Source organism: Scyliorhinus torazame, chromosome 11 (assembly GCF_047496885.1).
Source record: "Scyliorhinus torazame isolate Kashiwa2021f chromosome 11, sScyTor2.1, whole genome shotgun sequence".
Classification (NCBI taxonomy): Eukaryota; Metazoa; Chordata; class Chondrichthyes; order Carcharhiniformes; family Scyliorhinidae; genus Scyliorhinus; species Scyliorhinus torazame.
Window position 1 is genome coordinate 126,415,069 of NC_092717.1, and position 22,122 is coordinate 126,437,190.

At 40.6% G+C, this 22,122-nt stretch overlaps 2 protein-coding genes across 4 annotated transcripts in view; one reads left to right on the forward strand and one right to left on the reverse strand.

The window, feature by feature from the left end:
- Window positions 1-403: 403 nt before the first annotated feature.
- Window positions 404-12,182, reverse strand: LOC140385515 (coiled-coil-helix-coiled-coil-helix domain-containing protein 7-like). 2 transcript variants are annotated; one of them, XM_072467744.1, is made up of 5 exons: window positions 12,077-12,150; window positions 4,208-4,300; window positions 4,025-4,101; window positions 3,845-3,943; window positions 404-3,436 (listed from the first exon to the last, which is right to left on the reverse strand). In XM_072467744.1, the coding sequence occupies exons 3-5, from the start codon at window positions 4,076-4,078 to the stop codon at window positions 3,332-3,334; spliced, it is 258 nt and encodes an 85-aa protein (XP_072323845.1). In that variant the 5' UTR covers window positions 4,079-4,101; window positions 4,208-4,300; window positions 12,077-12,150; the 3' UTR covers window positions 404-3,331. The 2 variants fall into 2 exon arrangements, with proteins under 2 accessions (XP_072323845.1, XP_072323844.1); XM_072467743.1 differs by lacking the exon at window positions 4,208-4,300 and having other exon boundaries at window positions 12,077-12,182.
- Window positions 12,183-12,295: 113 nt separating this feature from the next.
- Window positions 12,296-22,122, forward strand: part of LOC140385512 (zinc finger protein PLAG1-like) — a 72,884-nt gene continuing 63,057 nt past the window's right edge. For both annotated transcript variants that reach the window (XM_072467741.1, XM_072467740.1), the window contains exon 1: window positions 12,296-12,458. The gene's annotated coding sequence lies outside the window, so the exon portion shown is untranslated. The remainder of the gene's footprint in view (window positions 12,459-22,122) is intronic.

Here is a 22,122-nt window from a genome sequence, read left to right on the forward strand (position 1 = left end):
ACATTGGCGACAACCTGGCTAAATGTGGACTGGAATTTAATAAAGCCAAGATGGCACCATTTAAAAGTAAAGTCCGATTTGGCATGTTGTACCCGGCAAAACATTGGGTCACTTCCAAGGATAGGGACCATTTCTTTAAAACGCCGGAGGAGGCAAATGACTTTGTACAGAAGAGTGGACTGGGAAAAAAAGGTTTTTGTTGCACCATCTTTAAAATCTGCACAGTATTTAAAGCTATACTCCCTGAACTTTAAAGCAATCATGGACAACAAATGAACATTACCAGACTAATTTAGACTAATCAAAGGGCCACACCTAACACAAAATTGAGGAATTTGTCAAACAGTACGAATCTTTAAGGTACAAGATAGCTTCAGGATTCAAGAAAAGACCGAAGCTGAACCAATGAATACACTACTTTATTCAGTCAGTCCAACACCCAATGACATTATTGAGACATGGAATAAATAAATCCTCATAAATTTGAAGAAGTTCTTAGTGATACATATTTTAATCTAAGAGGCAACACAATTTTAGAGAGCATAATTCAATAAATGTGCCCAACATCCCGGAGAACTAGTTGACTCTTTTATAAACCAATTATACCGATTGGCTGACTACAGTAACCTCAAGTCAGATCTCACAAGGGACAGAATTATTGTCAGAGTACTGAAAATGCCCTTGCAGACATACTACAGGCCAAGGACGTTCTGACTCTAGAAAAGGCCATCGAAATAATCAGGCACTCTGAAATTTGCCGTAAGCACCAATCTATTTTACAAGCGAAAGTCATGGTACAGAGCAGCCCTAACCATCCAGCTAGTGAAACACCAAAGGGGCAGAGAGAGTCCAGGCCAAAGAATACAAAACCCAAACTGCCCATGCCAGCACTATGGAGCTGTGAGCAATGTCCAACAATCTCATTGCAGTGTTACAACTGCAACCATCAAAGCTATGCAAAGTTGAGACACCCAGATGGGTAGTGGACCCCAAGACATTCAATGGGACAGAGGTACCACACCAGGAAGAGACACAATCGTGCTTCTTCAGTGAGGTCAAGAATCCTGGATTCTCTTTTTGTATTGCAGTTATCTCAGTCACCAAATTGATCTCAACATCAAATTAGACATGGGAGCCAGTATTATGGTCCTGTCAGATAATGAACTGTGACTGAGAGACCTCTAACAATAATCGACAGACATAGCACTGGATGAGCCTGAAGGAATCCAACTTCCAATCACAGGCATGATCCAAGAAGCACGGAGGTACAGCAACAAGCAGATACTCAAAAGTAATGTACGCAATTCAAAACCAAACATTTTCTCTCTTGAGCAGAGATGCTGTTGTTACCTTTAACGTTCTAAAAATGGCGTCAATGCAACCTTTACACAGAACTGCAAGCTTCCAAGAGGCCAACCAGTCAAGAAATTCTCAACTGCGATTTTGTCTCTGACACCCTTCAGAGAGTCAGTTAGTCGAATTTCTTTGCAGGTGGCAGGAGCTCATCAGGCCAGGCAAACCTTCAGATAATTACTACAGTACCTCGAGTGGAAGGCACATAGGAAAATGACCATAAGCACCAACCCCAGACTCCAACTGCTGCTGTCAGACGATCTGTAAACACCCCAGCACCTCGAGCCAACGTGCAAAGCTGCAAAATAACACTGGAGCAAGGGACTAAAGACATCAACTCACCAGAGCACACCTCCGTAAGAGACAGAAACACATGGAAGTGTCGCGATAAAAGCCAAACCGAAAGATGAACCCACTTGATGAGGTTATCCAAACGACAGGGAAATACACCTTCAACTCCCACAAAGTTCATGGCAGATACATGGAAACATGGAAAAATTAAAACTTCGATTTTACCACGAATTAATGGAATGAACAGTCTCTCTGGGAAAAAAAAAGAACATGATGGTGGACCCTGAGCAGAGCAAATGGGGATCTAGAAAGGGTTCAACTCTTAAGGGGGGTAAAAAGACAACTAAGTGCCAGAAGCACTAAGTGCCGAATCAGCAAAGGTTGCTCAAACTATTGGAGCTTACCACTCCTCCGAATGTGATCACACAAAACCTGGAAGAATTGTCAAGCCAAGGGTTGATGTGGGACTGGGAAACATACTCACTACAGTGTGATGTAAAGACATGTCCTGAGACCAGAGTCAGCTGTAGACTGGACAATGACCTGTGTAGAAGCAAGCATGGAGTTAGCTCACAGCTTGGACTACACCCTGTATATATATATATGGTTATGCGTTACCAATAAACAGGTAATGTTCAATGGTACAAGACTCCGAACCTCTGAGAACTACCGAACAGACATACAGCATACAACTATAAAATTGGCAAACGTTCTGACTTCCACTCTCATGTAATTAAGCACAGAAATCCTGAAGGTGTTCAGTGATACCCCATCCTCCATAGGGTGTGCTGTCAAAGTCCCCACAGATGGTAATCTTAGAAATCACTTAAATTGACACAAGCTTTCAATTTTCGATCATTAGTCTCATTATGACAACTATTAGGAAAGTTAAGCCTTACTGAATGAGATGATTGCATTCGCAACTAGGTTCATAATTATTGTTGAACAACTTCTCCGGCCCTCAAAAATATACATGTTAAATGACAATCTTCTCCATTATAAAAAAACTCCCAGATATTTTAAAATGCAAAAAGTGAAAAGTTTTACATTTTGGCTTCTACCTTAAGCCCCGTGCATATTTTTGCTGTTTGAAAAATTATTCCAACGGATAATCAGTTATTTTCCTATGAGAATTCTTCCAGGTGACTGGCTGGTAATGACAGCCCAATTGCTGAACATCAGCAATCCTCTTGTGCTGACACCAAAGTGAAATTAACATTGGGCATAATAAAACCCATATCACAGAGATCGCTCGATCCTTTATAGGCCACTTTCTTCAAGGTCAGCAGCATGTTCTATCATTTTGTTGACGACTGCAAAATCCAGGCAATGCTTGAGTATTTATTGGCATATGCAAATTAATAGTTGCCAAATTATATCTAAATGAGAATTCCTAGCTTTTGATCACCTTTCTTGGCAGGCCGTACTTGATCAATTTTTAAAGATTTATTTTTGTTATTAAATTTGCATATTTTTAATAGTAGTTTGTAGGATATTTCCCACAATGCAAAAAAAGGCAGCACTGTTAGATATTTTGTAAAAGTTGCATACATGTATTGTGTGAAATCCTTTTGCTCTTTTATTGTAAGCTATTAATTTGATAAAGTTTTATTTAGATATAAAATGTCACATTCTAAATTATTCAAGTGGATTCATTCACAGTGATCATGTTTCAGAACCAAGATCATCAGTAGGGCTTCTCTTTGTATTCTTCCAAAATTTCTTTTCTGTCCTTTGCCGTTGGCATGTTAGGGCTAATGCCATTTCTTCGTCTTTGAATCATTATGTTGTTCTTTTAAAGGGGAAACAAATGTGTCAAAGTAAATAATTATTTCTGCAAAGCGTCTTCAAGATATTACAACATGAACTAACTGAGATACACAATCGATTTACCATAGTTGCATTCTTGGTCAATGGCTATTGATGAGTTAAACAAATCATAATTCATAATTGGGACTCATTATGCCAATATATTACAAGTCCTGCATCACCTCTGACAGAAGATCCTGGAAATGGCAGCGTTACAAGAGGCCCAAGAGCTTTCCACCGACATTCGTGCTGAAGATGGGGTAGTTTAACTTGATTAGGAAATCCCGGTGTTAAGCAATACCACAGAGACCAAACAACTTTGTGGTTGATTTTCTTTCTCATATGTCTCAAAGATTCTTCTGATACGAGTTAAACCTTCAGTCACACTTACCCAGAATTTCCTACACATTTTATACCTCAGAAAATACTGGGTGCACATGTCTCTGTTGTAATCATTTGCTTCTAGGCACATTCTGGAGGCATCCATTTCCTTTAAAAAGAGACAAACCATTAGTCAGATCAGCTAACATGCATAGTTAAAATGACAGCTGGAGTTTAACAAAGTTCCTACCTCAAGACATGGATTAACGTCTTCATCTCTTAACTTTCGTACATTTCTAGGCATTCCAAGTTATCTTTTGAGAGCACCTGGCATCAATAAAAGTTATATTAGCCAATCTTAAGAAAGTGGTGAAGACCAAAAGCTTTGGGAACATGTCTCTCTTTTCAGCAATGTCAAAAATATATAACTTACTTTACTCAAAAACGTAGTGGGTATTTAACATTTGTCTGTTGGTTTTAGGGAATTTTATTTTTGAAATGAAATCCTCCCCTTTGCCATGAATCCCTGGAAAAAACATCCAAATTATAAAATCACTTTTGAAAATTGGTCAGTTGGGTGAAAGAGTAACCCAGTATTTTGATCTATGCTGATCAAGATGGGGGTTGATAATGGCTGGTAATACAATGCTTCATCAACAACTAATTGCATTTATATAGAACCTTAATGCAGCAACATTTCTCAAGACACTTCAGAGTGATAACGAAAAGTTTGGTCAAAGACATTGGCTTCATGGTGAGTCTTAATGGGGAGGTGCAGCAGCAGAGAAATCATTAGCAGACTCCCGGTATAAATAAAGCTGGCCAGTTTAAAGCCACCTCCCTGGATTTTTGTTGGATACAGGTTGGAAGTTGTTTTCTATTGCACCATGCCTCTGTACGGACGTTTGGATGTTTTTGATGCTGCGCTGGAAAGCTGGAACCAGTACACACAACGGATGCGTTACTATTTCCGGGCAAACAATAACACCGAAAACGAGCGCCAGGTGTTCATATTGCTCACCGCCTGCGGCCCGCATACGTTTGGGGTGATTAGGAGCCTTACGTACCCAGCTGCGCTGGACACCAAAACTTTTGATGAACTTGTGAATTTAGTGGGGCAACATTTTAACCCAACCCCATCCACGATAGTCCAACGTTTCCGGTTTAATACCGCTGAGAGGACCCCAGGAGAATCCCTTGCCGACTTTATATCCAGGCTATGCAAGATTGCGGAGTACTGTGACTATGGTGAGACCTTGTCAAAAATGTTACGCGACTGTTTGGTTTGCGGTATTAACAATGCGGCCACCCAGAGAAAGTTGTTAGCTGAGCCAACATTGACTTTTCAACAGGCCATTCAAATAGTATTGTCCAGAGAGAGCGCAGAATGAGGAGTGCAGGAGCTACAGGGAATGGAGGTGCGTGCCTTGGGGCGCAACCCCTTCCGTCCAAAAACATCCCCCTGCACTCCTGCGGTACCTTGGGCAAGGCGATGTCCGGATCGACGCCAGTGGCCGTCGGATATTCCTCCCCGAAGGAAGCCTTCTTCAGAACCAATGGATGAGGAGCCATGTCCGTGTCAGACTTGTAGGCGCCGACCCCGTCGCGGCCGCCAGTCCTGGGGGTGCAAGAGGCGCCGTCGTTCCGACCTAAACTGGGACCAGCCCAGGGGCCGTACCTTCCATGTGGATGAACCTGCGGCGACTACTCCTGAGGACGTGGAGATGGAGGACGACTGCCTGCAGCTGCATTTGTGGCAGCTCCCTGTGTGGCCCCCATTAAGGTGACAGTACGGATCAATGGTCACCCGCTCGAGATGGAGTTGGTCACTGGCGCAGCGGTCTCAGTGATCGCCCAGAGGACATTAGACCACATCAAGCAGGGTATACAGACCCTTACATTAACCGACACACAGGCCAGGTTCGCACCTATACGGGGGAACCATTGGACATTGCAGGAACGACGATGACCCCTGTTGTTTATGGACGCCAGGAGGGGCGTTTCCCACTTATCGTGGTGTGCGGCCATGGGCCCAGTCTGTTGGGTCGGGACTGGTTGCGCCATTTGCGGTTGCAGTGGCAGCACATCGTCCAAACAGTTTCTGGAGGGTTGACTGAGGTGCTAGGACGATACCCAGATGTATTCCAGCCCGGTTTGGGGAAAATAAAAGGGGCCGTAGCCCGTATCCAAGTCGAACCAGGAGCCACGCCGCGCTATTTCCGGGCGCGCCCGGTGTCTTACGCCTTGCTCGAGAAGGTAGAAGGGGAGCTCACTCGTTTGGAGATAATACTTTGGGTATTATCAGTGACTGGTTTCGCTGACTGGGCAGCACTAATTGTACTTGTAATGAAGCCAGATGCCACAGTTCGCTTGTGCGGCGACTATAAACTTAGTGAATACGGCTTCCCGACTCGACCGATATCCAATGCCTCGCATAGAGGATCTCTATGCAAAGCTTTCAGGCAGACTCTCATTCACAAAATTAGATATGAGTCACGCCTACCTACAGTTGGAGCTGGACCCTGCCTCCCGACCATATGTAACGATTAATACACACCAGGGCCTGTATGAATATACACGTTTGCCCTTTGGAGTATCCTCTGCCTGCGCTATTTTTCAACGCGTTATGGAGGGCATTTTGATAGGTATACCGCGTGTCGCTGTCTACTTAGATGACGTTTTGATCACAGGGACGTCGGAGCAGGAACATTTGGAAAGTCTGGAGGCTGTCCTTAGACGCTTTTCAGAGACTGGAGTCCGTTTACGTCGCACAAAGTGCGTCTTTCAGGCGAAGGAAGTAGTCTACCTGGGTTATCGGGTGGACCGCGAATGTTTGCACCCCGTCGCAGAGAAGGTGCGCGCGATTCAACAGGCCCCCGCCCCGACTGACACTTCGCATCTTCGTTCTTTTCTTGGCCTCGTAAACTATTACGGGAAGTTCCTCCCCAATCTGGCAACTACGCTGGACTACGTTGCACCTTCCGTTAGAGAAAAATCACACCTGGGTTTGGGGTCAGCCGCAAGAAACCACTTTCCGGAGGGTAAAACAACAATTGTCGTCGTCTGGGTTACTAACCCACTATGATCCTGGAAAGCTCGTCACGTGATGCATCCCCGTATGGTATTGGGGCTGTCCTGTCCCACAAGATGGAGAACGAGGCCGAGCGGCCGATAGCTTTCGCCTCCCGCACATTGACTGCAGCGGAAAAAAAGTATGCGCAGATCGAGGAGGGCCTGGCAGTGGTCTTTGCGGTGAAATGTTTCCACCAGTATGTGAATGGCCGCCACTTCACTATCGTGACTGATCATAAGCCTCTGATGGGACTTTTCAGAGAGGATAAGCCAATACCGCCCATTGCTTCCGCACAGATCCAGCGCTGGGCTTTGTTGCTCGCTGCATACAAGTATTCTCTGGAGCACAAACCAGGAACGCAGATAGCGAATGCCAACGCACTGAGCCGATTGCCTTTATCGATCGGCCCCATGTCGACCCCCACGACCGGTGAGGGGTTGCAACCCTAAATTATACGGACACCTTGCCTGTCACGGCATCACAGATCCGTGAGTGGACCCAGACAGAGCCAGTCCTGTCAAAGGTTCGACACATAGTCCTGTATGGTGGGCAGCATAGACAGCTCCCAGGCATCAGAAGCTTCTGCCGGCCGTGCCCCTACATCACTGGGAATGGCCAAGGCGGCCTTGCATGCAGATTTCGCCAGCCCTTTTCAAGGATCCATGTTTCTTTTATTAATCGACGCCCAGTCTAAATGGCTAGAGGTGCATAAGATGCCAGGCACAACGTCCTGCGCAACAATTAAGAAGATGCGTTTGTCTTTTAGTATGCATGGCCTCCCCGAGGTGCTGGTCACGGATAACGCCACTCCATTCACAAGTGAGGAGTTTGCAAGGTTCATGAAGATGAATGGCATACGCCATATCCCCACTGCCCCTTACCACCTGGCTTCAAATGGGTTGGCAGAGCGTGCAGTGCAGACATTCAAAAGAGGCCTAAAGAAGCACAGGTCTCCATCTCGTTACACGCCACCCGATCCAGCGCCTCGTGCAAATGGTGTCCGGCCTGCGGCATAAAGAGTCCGACGCCCTCCTTCACCAGGGTCTTCGGTGGATTCCTTGGACTTTGGGGGGGATGTTATAACCTGCCTGCTTACCATTGGCTGGGGACTAATGACAATCCCACAATCCTGTGGGAGTATGAGCTTCCCCAATGAGGGGGGCGGAGAAATCATTAGCAGACTCCCCGGTATAAATAAAGCTGACCAGTTTGGAACCAGCAGGAAGGAGTAAGCAGCAAGCGAAGTGGCTGCTGTGTATATAGGTTATTGTAAATAAATGTTATTTCTTTGTAGCCTTGAAACTTGTGCTGGATTCTTCGTGGCCCTCACAAAAGTAATGTAAGCCTACTTGTGACACAGATTATCATTATAAAAAGTGTATGCCAACTTTGTCTGCCTGTGTACATCCAAAACAGACTGTTGCCATTTTATTAACATCCTAGGAAGTTTACACGAGTGTGCAATAGAAACAAAGTCTATAACTTGTGTCATAAACCCATATATAGACAAATTCAAAGATGCCAAACAATGCTAGGAATGCGAGCATTAGCAGGTGATTAAATCTTTACAGATCCAGAGATGGGGTAACCCCAGGTTAAAGAGGTGTGAATTGTACCAAGCCAGGACAGTTGGTAGGATTTCGCAGGCCAGATGGTGGGGGATGAATGTAATGCGACATGAATCCCAGGTCCCGGTTGAGGCCGCACTCATGTGTGCGGAACTTGGCTATAAGTTTCTGCTCGGCGATTCTGCGTTGTCGCGGGTCCTGAAGGCCGCCTTGGAGAACGCTTACCCGGAGATCAGAGGCTGAATGCCCTTGACTGCTGAAGTGTTCCCCGACTGGAAGGGAACATTCCTGCCTGGTGATTGTTGCGCGATGTCCGTTCATTCGTTGTCGCAGCGCCTGCATGGTCTCGCCAATGTACCATGCTTCGGGACATCCTTTCCTGCAGCGTATGAGGTAGACAACGTTGGCCGAGTCGCACGAGTATATACCGCGTACCTGGTGGGTGGTGTTCTCACGTGTAATAGTGGTATCCATGTCGATGATCTGGCACGTCTTGCAGAGATTGCCATGACAGGGTTGTGTGGTGTCGTGGTCACTGTTCTAAAGACTGGGTAGTTTGCTGCAAACAATGGTTCGTTTGAGGTTGCCCGGTTGTTTGAAGGCAAGTAGTGGGGGTGTGGGGATGACCTTGGCAAGATGTTCATCGTCATCAATGACGTGTTGAAGGCTGTGAAGAAGATGACGTAGTTTCTCCGCTCCGGGGAAGTACTGGACGACGAAGGGTATTCTGTCGGTTGTGTCCCATGTTTGTCTTCTGAGGAGGTCGGTCCGGTTTTTCGCTGTGGCGCTTTGGAACTGTCGATCGATGAGTCGAGTGCCATATCCCGTTCGTACGAGGGCATCGAGGGAAAGATGCCCTCGTACGAACGGGATATGGCACGCGACTCATCGATCGACAGTTCCAACGCGCCACAGCGAAAAACCGGACCGACCTCCTCAGAAGACAAACATGGGACACAACCGACAGAATACCCTTCGTCGTCCAGTACTTCCCCGGAGCGGAGAAACTACGTCATCTTCTTCACAGCCTTCAACACGTCATTGATGACGATGAACATCTTGCCAAGGTCATCCCCACACCCCCACTACTTGCCTTCAAACAACCGGGCAACCTCAAACGAACCATTGTTTGCAGCAAACTACCCAGTCTTCAGAACAGTGACCATGACACCACACAACCCTGTCATGGCAATCTCTGCAAGACGTGCCAGATCATCGACATGGATACCACTATTACACGTGAGAACACCACCCACCAGGTACGCGGTACATACTCGTGCGACTCGGCCAACGTTGTCTACCTCATACGCTGCAGGAAAGGATGTCCCGAAGCATGGTACATTGGCGAGACCATGCAGGCGCTGCGACAACGAATGAACAGACATCGCGCAACAATCACCAGGCAGGAATGTTCCCTTCCAGTCGGGGAACACTTCAGCAGTCAAGGGCATTCAGCCTCTGATCTCCGGGTAAGCGTTCTCCAAGGCGGCCTTCAGGACCCGCGACAACGCAGAATCGCCGAGCAGAAACTTATAGCCAAGTTCCGCACACATGAGTGCGGCCTCAACCGGGACCTGGGATTCATGTCGCATTACATTCATCCCCCACCATCTGGCCTGCGAAATCCTACCAACTGTCCTGGCGTGGTACAATTCACACCTCTTTAACCTGGGGTTACCCCATCTCTGGATCTGTAAAGATTTAATCACCTGCTAATGCTCGCATTCCTAGCATTGTTTGGCATCTTTGAATTTGTCTATATATGGGTTTCTGGAACAGACCTCTTCATTCACCTGAGGAAGGAGCAGCGCTCCGAAAGCGAGTGACATCGAAACAAACCAGTTGGACTTTAACCTGGTGTTGTAAGACTTCGTACTGTGCTCACCCCAGTCCAACGCCGGCATCTCCACATTGTGTCATAAAGAACACAAGCTTGTGTGGAACCAGAAAACGTTATTCTTCCCGTCACAGGTCATGCTCAATTTATGCATTATCCCATTAGACCACTCAATGTATTTAATCTTCTGGACAAAGGTTCTGCAATGTAATCTCCAGCCCTCAAAATAATTCAACCAAAGTTACACTTGACTCGGTGACTAATTTTGCATCCTTACAATCTCACTGAATACTACTTTCCAAGGCCAATCTTAAAAATATAAATGAAAATAGATCTGAACTTTCAGATCATTAACCTGAAACATGAACTCTATTTTTCTCTCTGTGGGTGCTGCCAGGTTTGCTGAGCATTTAAGTATTTTCTGTCTTTATTTCAGACTTCCAGCATGTGCAGGGCTTTGCTCTGGTATTCATCTGATCTCATGTTTTTATTTCAAGATGTATTATTTGACCTTCCACTGTACAAACTGGCTGCTGCATTTGTCTGATGACATGACGGCACTTCAAAAGTCATTCATTAGCTATGACACTTTTTAATGGACTCAGGAACATAAAAGGAAAATAAGTGCAAGTTTGTTCTTTCCTAATCCTTTGTTTAACCCCCCCACAAAAGAAAAACCTCCATCCTGCCATCTCAATCTCTTCCTCTACCCTCATCATTCCAGGTCTACCTTATCCTCTCTCCTTTCCGCTATATGTATTTCACTTTCCCATTTTTGCTGCATGTTTTTTGTCTGTTTCTCTCCCCTTTCATGCACTTGATTCTCACCTTATCTTAATTTTACTTTTTCACCCTCTATTCTTCTCCCCCACCCAATTATCTCCCACAATTAGGGAATGGGATAACTGGAATGGGCTTTACCCTATTCCAGTTATCCCATTCCCTAATTTTCCCAGACTTCAGTTATCTTACATACTCTCCTATTCCATCTATTGGTACCTCTCCTAGTGTCCTTTCTCAATCCCAATCTGTTTTACATTCTCTCCAATTCCCTTGCCTCTTGTCCTGCACCTATCACTCTCTGCCACCCCTTCTCCTCCCTCCCATGACCTTCTGTTACCCTTTAATGTCTGTCTAATCCATTTCTGCCCCACATGGCCCAAGCCTCCACCCTCCCCCATGGCCCTCTAGCACCACATAACCTCTCCCAAGGCCTTCTCCTTCCTCCAATGACTATCTACCCATGACCCCCATGCCCCTCCTATGGTCCTCTAACCCTCAACCCCCTCTTGCCCTATTTATTGTTTCCTGGCCCCTCCAACCTGCCCCCCCCCCTGCTCTCTCTATCCCCTCTGCCCTATTATGGCCCTCTAACCCTATCCCATGGCCCTCTATCCCCTCCTGCCCCCCTCTCCTATGGCCCACCACCTCCCTAACCCTCAATCCCCTCCTGCCCTCTTTATTGTTTCCTGACCCCTCCAACCCCCCTGCCCTCTCTATCCCCTCCTGTAGCCTCTGCCCTCCTATGGACCTCTAACCCTCTCCCATGGCCCTCTAACCCATGGGTTACTGGGTTATGGGGATAGGGTGGCGGTGTTGACCTTGGGTAGGGTGCTCTTTCCAAGAGCCGGTGCAGACTCGATGGGCCGAATGGCCTCCTTCTGTACTGTAAATTCTATGACAAACCCTCTTGCCTCCCTCTCCTAGGAGCTAGGGAGCAAGAAGCTACAGCTATGGCTCTCGAATTCCCCCCTCCTCCTCCTCCTCCTCCTCCTCCTCCTCCACCCTCTCTCTCCCCAAGTCCCCCTCTCACTTTGTCCTTACCTCCAACATCAGGACACATCAACCAGCGACGTCAGACAGCCGCGCGCTATGAGTGGAACCTAACCTGATGGCGGAAACCTTGGATTGACGTTGACGGACAGCAGAGGCCGCCCAATCGGATTCCGGATCCCGCGTTCTATATCAGCGAAATCCCCACCCCTTGCCGCTTCTGCTCCAATCGGAAAGGGGCGGAGGGGGAGGGACGTCCGCCATCAGGGTCGGTGGAGGCGCAGCGCGTATACAATGGCCGCTGGAAGGAGGCTAAAGCAAACAATTTTTAGGCCCGCGGTGAAACAAAAATATGAGAAAAAAATTTTTAAAAATTCGGATAATTGTTTAAAGCTGGAAAAAAATACGGGAAAGTGATGTTGAATGTCCCGCGGTAAGTTCCAGTTGAATTTTGCCAGGTGTTGTCCCCTTTTTGAAATAGTTTATCAGGGTTATTTAAATCATGTTGTGAGGAGGGGGGGGGGGGGGGGAGTTTGTGCCCCCGTGTGTATCTCAGAGTCTGAGAGAGACGGAGGGAAAGGGCAGCAGAGAGGGGGAAAAGAGGAAACAACTTTCTCCAAAACTGATCCCAACTCATCGCCAAGGCTGAGGATAACCTCAGCCGCCTTCTTAATAGGATTGGAGAGTTGAACCACTTTATTCACTTTCTTGCTGGTGCTCCGTTTGGAATTGGTTTATTTTATTATGTGTTTTTTTTTTGTTGCCGTGTATTTAGCGACAGCGCTGAAGAGGGAAAGGGAAACTTGAAGCAACTTCTTCTGTCAAAGCTTCAACGAGACCCGAAAGAATTTAAAGATTTTTTCCCCCCTAAAACGAACCTTTCGCGGAAATTTAGTGTTAAAAGACCACACTGCCCCCCCCCCCCCCCCCCCCCCCCGTGTTTGTTTTTGTTTCGAATACGATTCTGGAAGAAACTGAAGCAAAGATCAGTCGCCCCTTCATCTGAACACATTTTTTAATCGGGTCTTGGAAGTCCAGACGCTTTCGGGGGGGGGGGGGGGGGGGGGGGTCGGAAATGCCAAAAACGTTATAAAGTTGCAATTTCTCTATATTTGATTTTGAGCGATTGAGAGCAGCGAGCAGCTTTATACAAACATGCAATCGTGGTGTTGAGGAAGGGGGAGGGTAGACCAGGATTTCTAAGAGTTATATATTACATTTTACTGATTTTACATATATAATTAAGACGTTTAGGAATTTTACCAAAAAAAGTGGGAAATATCAATACACATTATGTTGTGTAGCTCCAACGAGTTCCAGGGGTAACACAAATATAGATCGCCTCTTAAACGTTTAGTAGTGTTAATAGAAACTAGGTTTATGTAATTAAGTATAAACATTGCAACTTTAAAATAAACTACTTTATCGAGAAAGACGCAGGAAATATTTCGTTTAAACGGATAATGCACAATTTCGATTTGGAGCAAATGTTTGAAAAGGGGTATTACATTTGAGAGTGCAATGATGTTTGTTTTCCTCTCTTTAATTGCGAAGTATCTGAAGCAATTTGACACTTTTGGGAATAAAAGTATTAACATTGTGGAGAATAGTAGGAGAAGTGAATTTCGTGAATTAATAACAATACGTTAACAATATGTTAGTAAACATTTCTAAGTCGGTACGATTAATTAGTGGTTAGAAGAGTTAAGACTAGAAGAAACAATGTTTATTTCTATTGAATCACAACTTTTCCTGCTTTTTTGTTTCTAATTCGCTGACGCAAATTGTGTGTTATTTTGCACTTGTGAAGATGTGCTGCATTTCTGACATGTTGCACGAGAGGGCGGGGAGTGCGGTGCTGGTTCAAGACAAAAGGTTTATTACTGGAAAATGATTGAAGTTGGATAGTTCAGTTTTAGTTCAGTCATTTTTAACGCTCGAGAACTAAACAATTTCAGCACTTTATATTTGTTACTTGGCTGGTCGCATTATGATTGCTATTCTAATAACTTGTATTGACGTACAGCACGTTAACGACATAGGAAATTCTCTTGCTGCTGCTTGCAGTTATTAGTATAGTGACATGCGGAATGGGCTATTGAAAACTTTCAAATTATTACTAAGTGCACAAATATATATGCCTCACCTTGGACTTTTAGATTGTTTGTCGATACATATCCGTAACGGAGTGACGTTCCTCAAGTGTTAGCGCGTTATTATTTTATCTCCCTGCCATGATGTGGCGATGCCGGCGTTGGACTGGGGTGAGCACAGTAAGAAGTCTTACACAAACACCAGGTTAAAGTCCAACAGGTTTGTTTCAAATCACTAGCTTTCGGAGCATTGATTCACCGGAGGAAGGAGTAGTGCTCCGAAAGCTAGTGATTTGAAACACACCTGTTGGACTTTAACCTGGTGTTGTAAGACTTCTTACTATATCCAAGCCATTTGAGAAGTTTTTTTTAAAAAGTTTGTACATGACAAACTAAAAGATTTCAATGAGTTCAGCTATAAAATACTTGCAGAATGGACATGTCAATGATTTTTTAAAATCAATAGAGATAAGGGAGGAGTCTGGTAGGAGAAATAAGGAAGAGACCTACTCTTTGGAAAATTAAAAGTTTAAATGGGCAGACGTTTGGATTGAATTTGCTTTATTGTAACTGGTACCGAGGTCCAGTGAAAGTATTGTTCTGTGTACAGTCCAGACAGATCGTTTCATACATGAAAAAAATAGGATATGCATAAATACACAATGTAAATTCATAGATCCCTTTGCACTTTGCCTGTGCCTACGGCTACAAATCAGTAAAATAGCAAAGCAGGTTAACAAAAACGTAACAATGTCCGGGAATTCATTTCTAGATGAATAGAATTCAAAAGCAGATAAATAGTTAAACATATTAGATCCTCGGATAGACCATGTTGAATGCTGTGGACAATTCTGGTCTCCATATTACAAAATGAATACAGAGGCACTGGAGAAAGTGCCAAATAAATGACTAGGATGCATGCAGCCAGAGGCTACAACCATCAGGAAAGGCTGAACAGGCTGAGGTTCTTGCGAAAAGAGATAGAGGTAATCAGTGATGAAGGTCTTAGAAAATATGAAGGGGCTTCACAAGGTGGTGTAGAGAAAACATTTTCACTTTTGGGATGGTCAAAAACTCAGGGCTACAAGGGCACAATAGTCACCAACAGACACAATAAGGAATTGAGGAGCTGCTACTTTACTCATTGGTGGGAAGCTGGAACTTGTTACCAACATGAAGTGGTTGAGGCAAATTGCAAAGTAATGTTTTAAGTTTGATAAGTGCATGAGGGAGAAAGGAAGTCTATATTAATGAGATGAAGAGAGTTGTGTGCAGCATAATCACAGGCATAAATTTATTGAGCCTGTTTCTCTGCTGTAATTTGTCATTTTTGTATCCAAATTGTGTAGGAAACATTGCAACAGACATTTTTCTATTTATCAAAGTAGAAATTGCTGTCATCATACAGCATATTGCTTTAAAAAATAATCTACTAAAGTCTGTTGTTGGACTGTAAAAAGTCTATCATTCAATATTCAACATTTCAGTTTAACAAAATACTTAACTACACGTTGACCATGCTCAGTTTAGTTATATATTTCCTAATATCTACACAGCCATCTGGTAAGTTTTCATAATCTTAAAATTTGAAATACAGTAAATATCAGTGTTACTGAAATAAGGTTTTCTTACATCATAATCTTTTTAGCTTGTTTGCATTAGATACTTCAGAAATCTATGTTAATTTTGGGATAAAGGATAGTTAATGAGACTGAATGCAAGTCTTTAAAAAAGGGAAACCTTAAAAACTATTTGAATTGTAGGCAGTGTTTTCCAGTTTCATGAGAAATGCTTAATTATATTTATAAAATGTCATTTTCGGGAGGAGCTTAGTTTAGTTGAATCCATTTATGAAAAAGGTGGAGTTTTCAAAAAGAGGAAGATGTTGAGAACAAAGTTTGGCACACTCGGGAATATGTTTCATCTTAGCCTCTTGTTCTTTACCAGTTCTGAATGGATCTAAATAATTATAGCTTGTGCTTTGTTTCCATGATATTTATTGATATTTAATAACTGTTAAAACAATTGTTTAAAAGCAAACTGTGAACTCAAATCAAAGTTGAATTTTGAAAGCGATTCTCAAATAACACTCTCAAATGATGTTTGTTTTGAAGATTTGTTTAATTGTTGGAGTTGAATTTAAGTGTCTTATCTGAAAATGTATTTCAGAAATGTATTGTAATCTAAAGATATTTAAACTAACTCTGAAACCTCTATGTACAGTTTCATTTATTACAAGCATTTGTATAGCCTTGTGAACTGGAGGAAATATAAACACATTATGCCACTTGAATTTCTTAAACTTCATTGTAGTAACATAATACAATCCACCCAGCTACACCAGGTACACAATTTCCTCTTTCTTTCTATCTTGTGTTGACATTGAAACATTCATAGTTAAAAACACTGCACCTTTAAGAAGTAATTTGAGGCAATGAATAGTAGCCCTTTATATTGGTTATCAAAAATGTTTCTTATTTTAGTGTATGCTTGAGACTAATTTACTTGTATAATTGAGCTTTTGATAGTATGAAACTTCAGCATTATCAATATTTGTAAAGTTTCTTCCATTCAACATTATCTTTTATTGTCAATGATTACCTCCCACCCCACCACTTGTTTCAAACTATTTTGACAGGCATTGGTACAATGCAGTATTTGAAAAATGGTGTCATTTCAGAGATTCAGGAAATAATCTGGATAATTTAGGAAGGCTAAAATAAAAGTGAATACCTTATTTTTCCATTAAAGTGGGATCCATGAAGGTAATGTCATCTGTCTACTACTGCAATAAAGTCTAACTCACTAAATGCCCTGAGTTTAAAAATGTTCAAGCGCGCATTAGCCACCTGAAATAATTTTGCTTGCTGATTACAATGCATAAAACTTTCCCTTCTAAAACAAGCTGAGAAGTTAAACATATTAGAAAGTCCAGGTATTCTAGTTTTTAGCAGCTATCTCAGAATATCTTTAGAAATTTCTGTTTAAAATTCAGGAAATCTTTGATTGTTTTTATTGTTATAATTCTTCACTTACCTTGCATCTTGTTTGCCTTTATACTCTCCCATTGTTATATTCTCATGTAAATGTTTCCTTAATCTGGGACAATATTTCTCCAAAAGATCCACAAATTAATTGTGTAAGGAAAGTCACAATCAAACATAAAGCTTTTGGTGTTGAATACAATGTTAGCCTGTAAACAGCAGCACATGTTGACCGATGAGAATATAAAATCAGGAAAATACTTCTGTTACCTCCTCTTCAGACTCTTTCTTTGTACAGGTGTTATTCAGAGGGTGACATTTTTTCTATGAGTTAACTCGGTGCAAGTGATTCAGTATTAAACAGTATTTTCTAAAATGTATAGTTGTACAAAATAACTTTTGTAAAAGTTAAAAATCTTCAGCATATAAATTACAGAAGCTCTTTTGAATATGGGGTGATAAATGAGATGAAGAAGCAAGTTTAATATCATTGATAGAAAATGATTCTGAGAACAACACCTGATTGGGAAACTTGCCGAAAAGGTACATGGATAAGATGTTCATTTTCTGAAGTTTTGAAGTGCACCTTGAAACAAAACAAAATCCTGATTATTTTATGTTAAACTCTTTTATTTAAAATGTTACTGTAAAATATGACAATTCATAAAACACTTCAGAATATGTTTAAAATATTTCTAATCTTTGTGCTGGAAATGTTTGCTTGGTATTGGTTTCTTTCGAATTCTCACTCTTGTATTTCATCATGTGAATTGCCAATCCTTTCTGCACAAGATTTACATGCAGCTTAGAAAGTGTTTGCTAATCATAGGAATATTATCCAGACACCCAAACAACATTCACAGATAAATATTTTCTAGAGGAAACAATAATATGCTATATAAACATAATTGTTTAATTAGAATTATTGTAATTTTAGAAATTGTATGTTAGATTGTATTTCTATTAATTTGATATTATTCCTTTATTGATGTAGAAATACATTATTTTCAGATTCTCTTGTCGGAATACAAGTAGTTCAGCCATTAGCCATTAGCTATATGTATAAAGTTTTATAATTTAAGAAATACAATAAGGAATAATTAACTTTTAAGTATGTATTATTAGGCTGTTATGAGTCTGCTAATTACAGTCAGTAAGAGTTTTAAAATTATATTAATTTAGTATAATATTCAGCATTTCAGTACCCAGGTCCATTTTCAATCGGAGCAAAAGTTTTAAAACGTTACTGTTAAAACTTTTTTTTTTAAAGTTTGTGCAAATATTCAGGGCATTTAATGGCAGAAATATTTTTTTCTTTTGACAATGTAGGTCTCCCTACTCTTAATACATTGATTTTAAAAAGAAAATCCTGTTGTTTTAGACAAGAGTTGTAATATTTTTGATGATTTACAGATGTAACCCAACAGTCCCAATTATGTTTTACTGAATATAATTTACATGCTACATGCACCAAACAAATTGAGCATTAATAAACAATTTAAGCACATATTCTAAGTGTATAGATATTTAAAGTTAATAGTCTTCTTATCACCGTAGTACCAACATGCTACAGGAAAATTCACATTTAATCTAGTCTGCCTTTAATGTTGTCCTAGTGCATTTCTTGTTGACACGTCGGAATTGTTTGTACCATTGCCAGCAACGAAGGTATACTACGTTTGAATTAAACAAAAGTGCTTGCCATATATATTTCTAGTTTGGAAGAACTAAATCTATAATATCGTAATACTCAGTATTTTCTTCAGTTTGTTCTCATATATAACCATTAGCGTTTACCAATAGTTTACTCACAATACTACAATGTTGTCTTGTAAAATTGTCCAATAAATTGGATTCAACATTTTAGTTTTAAAAGAGGATTAGTAAAGTTTAAAATATGCAATCCCTTTGTTACAATTTTGCATCATTTTAGTTTCTTAAAATCACAGTAACACTGTAACAAAATCAGTTGTTAATAGTGTTGTAGAAGTTCCTTCTTGAAATACTGGTGTATGCCTAGTGGTAAATAAAATGATATTACAGCATTATGAACTGATATAAAGGATGGTAGTGTATAAATACAGTTGGTGGATATGGATAAACCCAGATGAATTCACTTTAGCTTTGTTGTTTCATGCTCATTTTATTTTAGTTTTACGATTAATCACCACAAAAGCAACTGTTGGGTTTTGATGTTGTTGTGCTAATATAGAAACAAAAACAAAACTTAAAACTGGTTAAAAGAAAACTTGGTATGGTATAATGTTTTAAGCAATGCTTTTGTCTGTAGATAAAAAAATAATCATGGGTTTAAAACCAAAAGGATTGAAATATATGTTGCATAACTAATTGTTTTGAAGTACCAAATATGTTATTTTAATTACTTTTTAAAATGAGAAAGTTTAAGAGTAAGCTTTAAATTAGGGTTTCAGAATATAGTTGTTACGTTTTGTCGTATTATTGGCTCCTGACAAATTTAAAAAGTGGTCAGCTAAACATGCTTTATATCAATGAGTATGAAAATATCTTCCATGAAATTGGGGTGTGCAATAAATTTTATTGAGTTTATATAATAGAAATAGTTGGTCAAGAATATCTGGTTTCTTTTTTAAAAAGCGCATTTGAGGTAGCATTATTTTGGCTTCATATCTGCTAATTGCAGCATTATTTTGGCTTCATACCTGTTCATTGCAAATTTAAACACAAAATATAGCTTTATTTTAAAATGTGAAGTATTGTCCAATATTCCTACAGGAGGTGGTATAAAATAAAAAATCATTACAAACTTCAATATTTTTTTTTCCTTCTCTGACATTAGTTCCCATCTTTCATTATGTTTACTCTGATTATTCTGGATTATGCAGTCTATGCAACATGTACTCATTTTACTATCCTATTGAACAAAGCCACAATGTAAAAGAATAAGACAGTTGCTAACTTTCACAATTGCTCCAATTAAATTAAACTTATCGAATGTCAAAAATAATTACTCAAAAAGCAAAAGCTCAGTCAGTAAATACAATTACTACATACTGTTGAGAATTATTCCACTGTGCTTGCATATTTTATCTATACTTTAAATGTGTGAGGACGTTAAATCTAGTTTTGATAGTTATTCAGTACTGGACTTTATTTCAAACTCTTTTAGAGAAGAGCTAAATGATAATCTAATATAATAATAATAATGAAACAATTGTATACCCTCTAATCCATATCAAGTAATATTTAAAGTTTAAAATTATGAGTAGTAACTAACTGAAAAATAAATTACAATCTGAATCATCTTTTGGATTCTTTGGAATATATTGAAGGGAAAAAGAAATGTGTTCAACACACTTGTATAACTGCCTGTGCTTTTTTTGTTAAATGTGTCTAACAAGCCAAATTAACATGTACAATTATAGAAGACATATCCATAGAGAACCTTCATACCAGATATATTACGTAACTTTGAAACCAAAATAAAATTGAAATGTCAGCTGATGTTCATTCATCACACTAAAACGACTAATTTAGAATTGATGTACTTGTCAAGGAAAAATGCTGCACTATCCTAGTAATCCATGGATATATGTAATTAAGGAAGTAATCTGTCATTTTTTTTGAGCAAAGGGGTCTCTGGGTACAGATACACAAATCACTGAAAGCACTGGCACAGGTTAATAAGACTTTTAGCAAAAAAAGCAAACAAAGCATTGGGGTTAATTTCTAGAGGGATAGAATTGAAATTTGTCAAGCTTTGTATAGAACCTTGATTAGAACATAATTGGAGTACTATAATTTTGGTCTCCATATCACATAAACGATGTTGAGGCACTGGAAAATTACAGGATAATAACCAGATCAGGGAATAATGATCAGATTGTGGTTCTTTTCTCTAGAAAAGAGAAGACTGGGGGGTGACCTGATAGAGGTGTTTGTTATTATGAAAGGATTTGTGGGGAGACGAAAACTAGGAACAATAAATATAAGTCATTGATAAATCCAGAGGCAATTCAGGAGAAACTTCTTCAACTAAAGAGTGATTTAGAATGTAAAATTCACTATCATGAGTAGTAGGGTGAATGGCATAATGAATTTTTAAGGGGAATATAAATAGCATCTGAGGGGAGAAAGGAATAGAACAAGGTGCTAATAGGGTTAGGTATCGTTGGGTGAGAGAAAGCTTGCACAGAACCTAAATACTGAGATGAACAAGTTGGCTTGATTGGTCTGTTTCAGCGCTGTATATTTTTAGCATTTTTGTTGAGATAGGTCATCAATGGTTAAGACATACTATTAGATTAATTCATAATCATATGCTAAATTTTCTCTTGCTATCCAAATATTAGTCTTCAACATTCTGTTCTCTATTTTAACATTCAAAAGTAAAAATTATAAATTATTTAAAATTCCAGAATGTTACTTAATATTATGTTCGGTGAGCAAACACAGCTACTTGTGATTATTATTTTTGAAGGTTAAATAGATTTGCATTAAAATTCTCGGTCCACCGTTTTAACAGAACATTACCCAGTTTTATTTTTAAACCTGTTTAAAAGTGTAATTAAATTAAGTGGATAGAAAAACTTGATATTAAAGTTAATATTTATACAGTGGTATCACCAAGCATGATTTTCAAATGCCACATTAATTGTGCAGCTGTTTTCCTCTATTCATTTTAATGAATATGTAAATATGTTTACAGATTACATGTTGCTGAAACTATACATTTAAGGAAAGGTATAGATAATGGGTTTTAATCCCCTTTTGTCTAGACAGTGATGGCCATATTCGCATTTCTGTGCTCATTGGCATTCCAAATTATGTCAACTCCCTGACACTTACTGAGCATAGGGTGGGCTCACAATGTTTTATAATGAGTGCATACTGCTGTTTTCTTTGTGCGCACCACTTCTACGTTTCCCAGTTCATGTACTGAACTTTGGATTTTACAGTTATTTCAACTACTTGTGATTTTGTATTCTTGGGAGATAATAAAACTGGTTGTTAGTTTCATTCCTGTTAGTTTCATGACTCG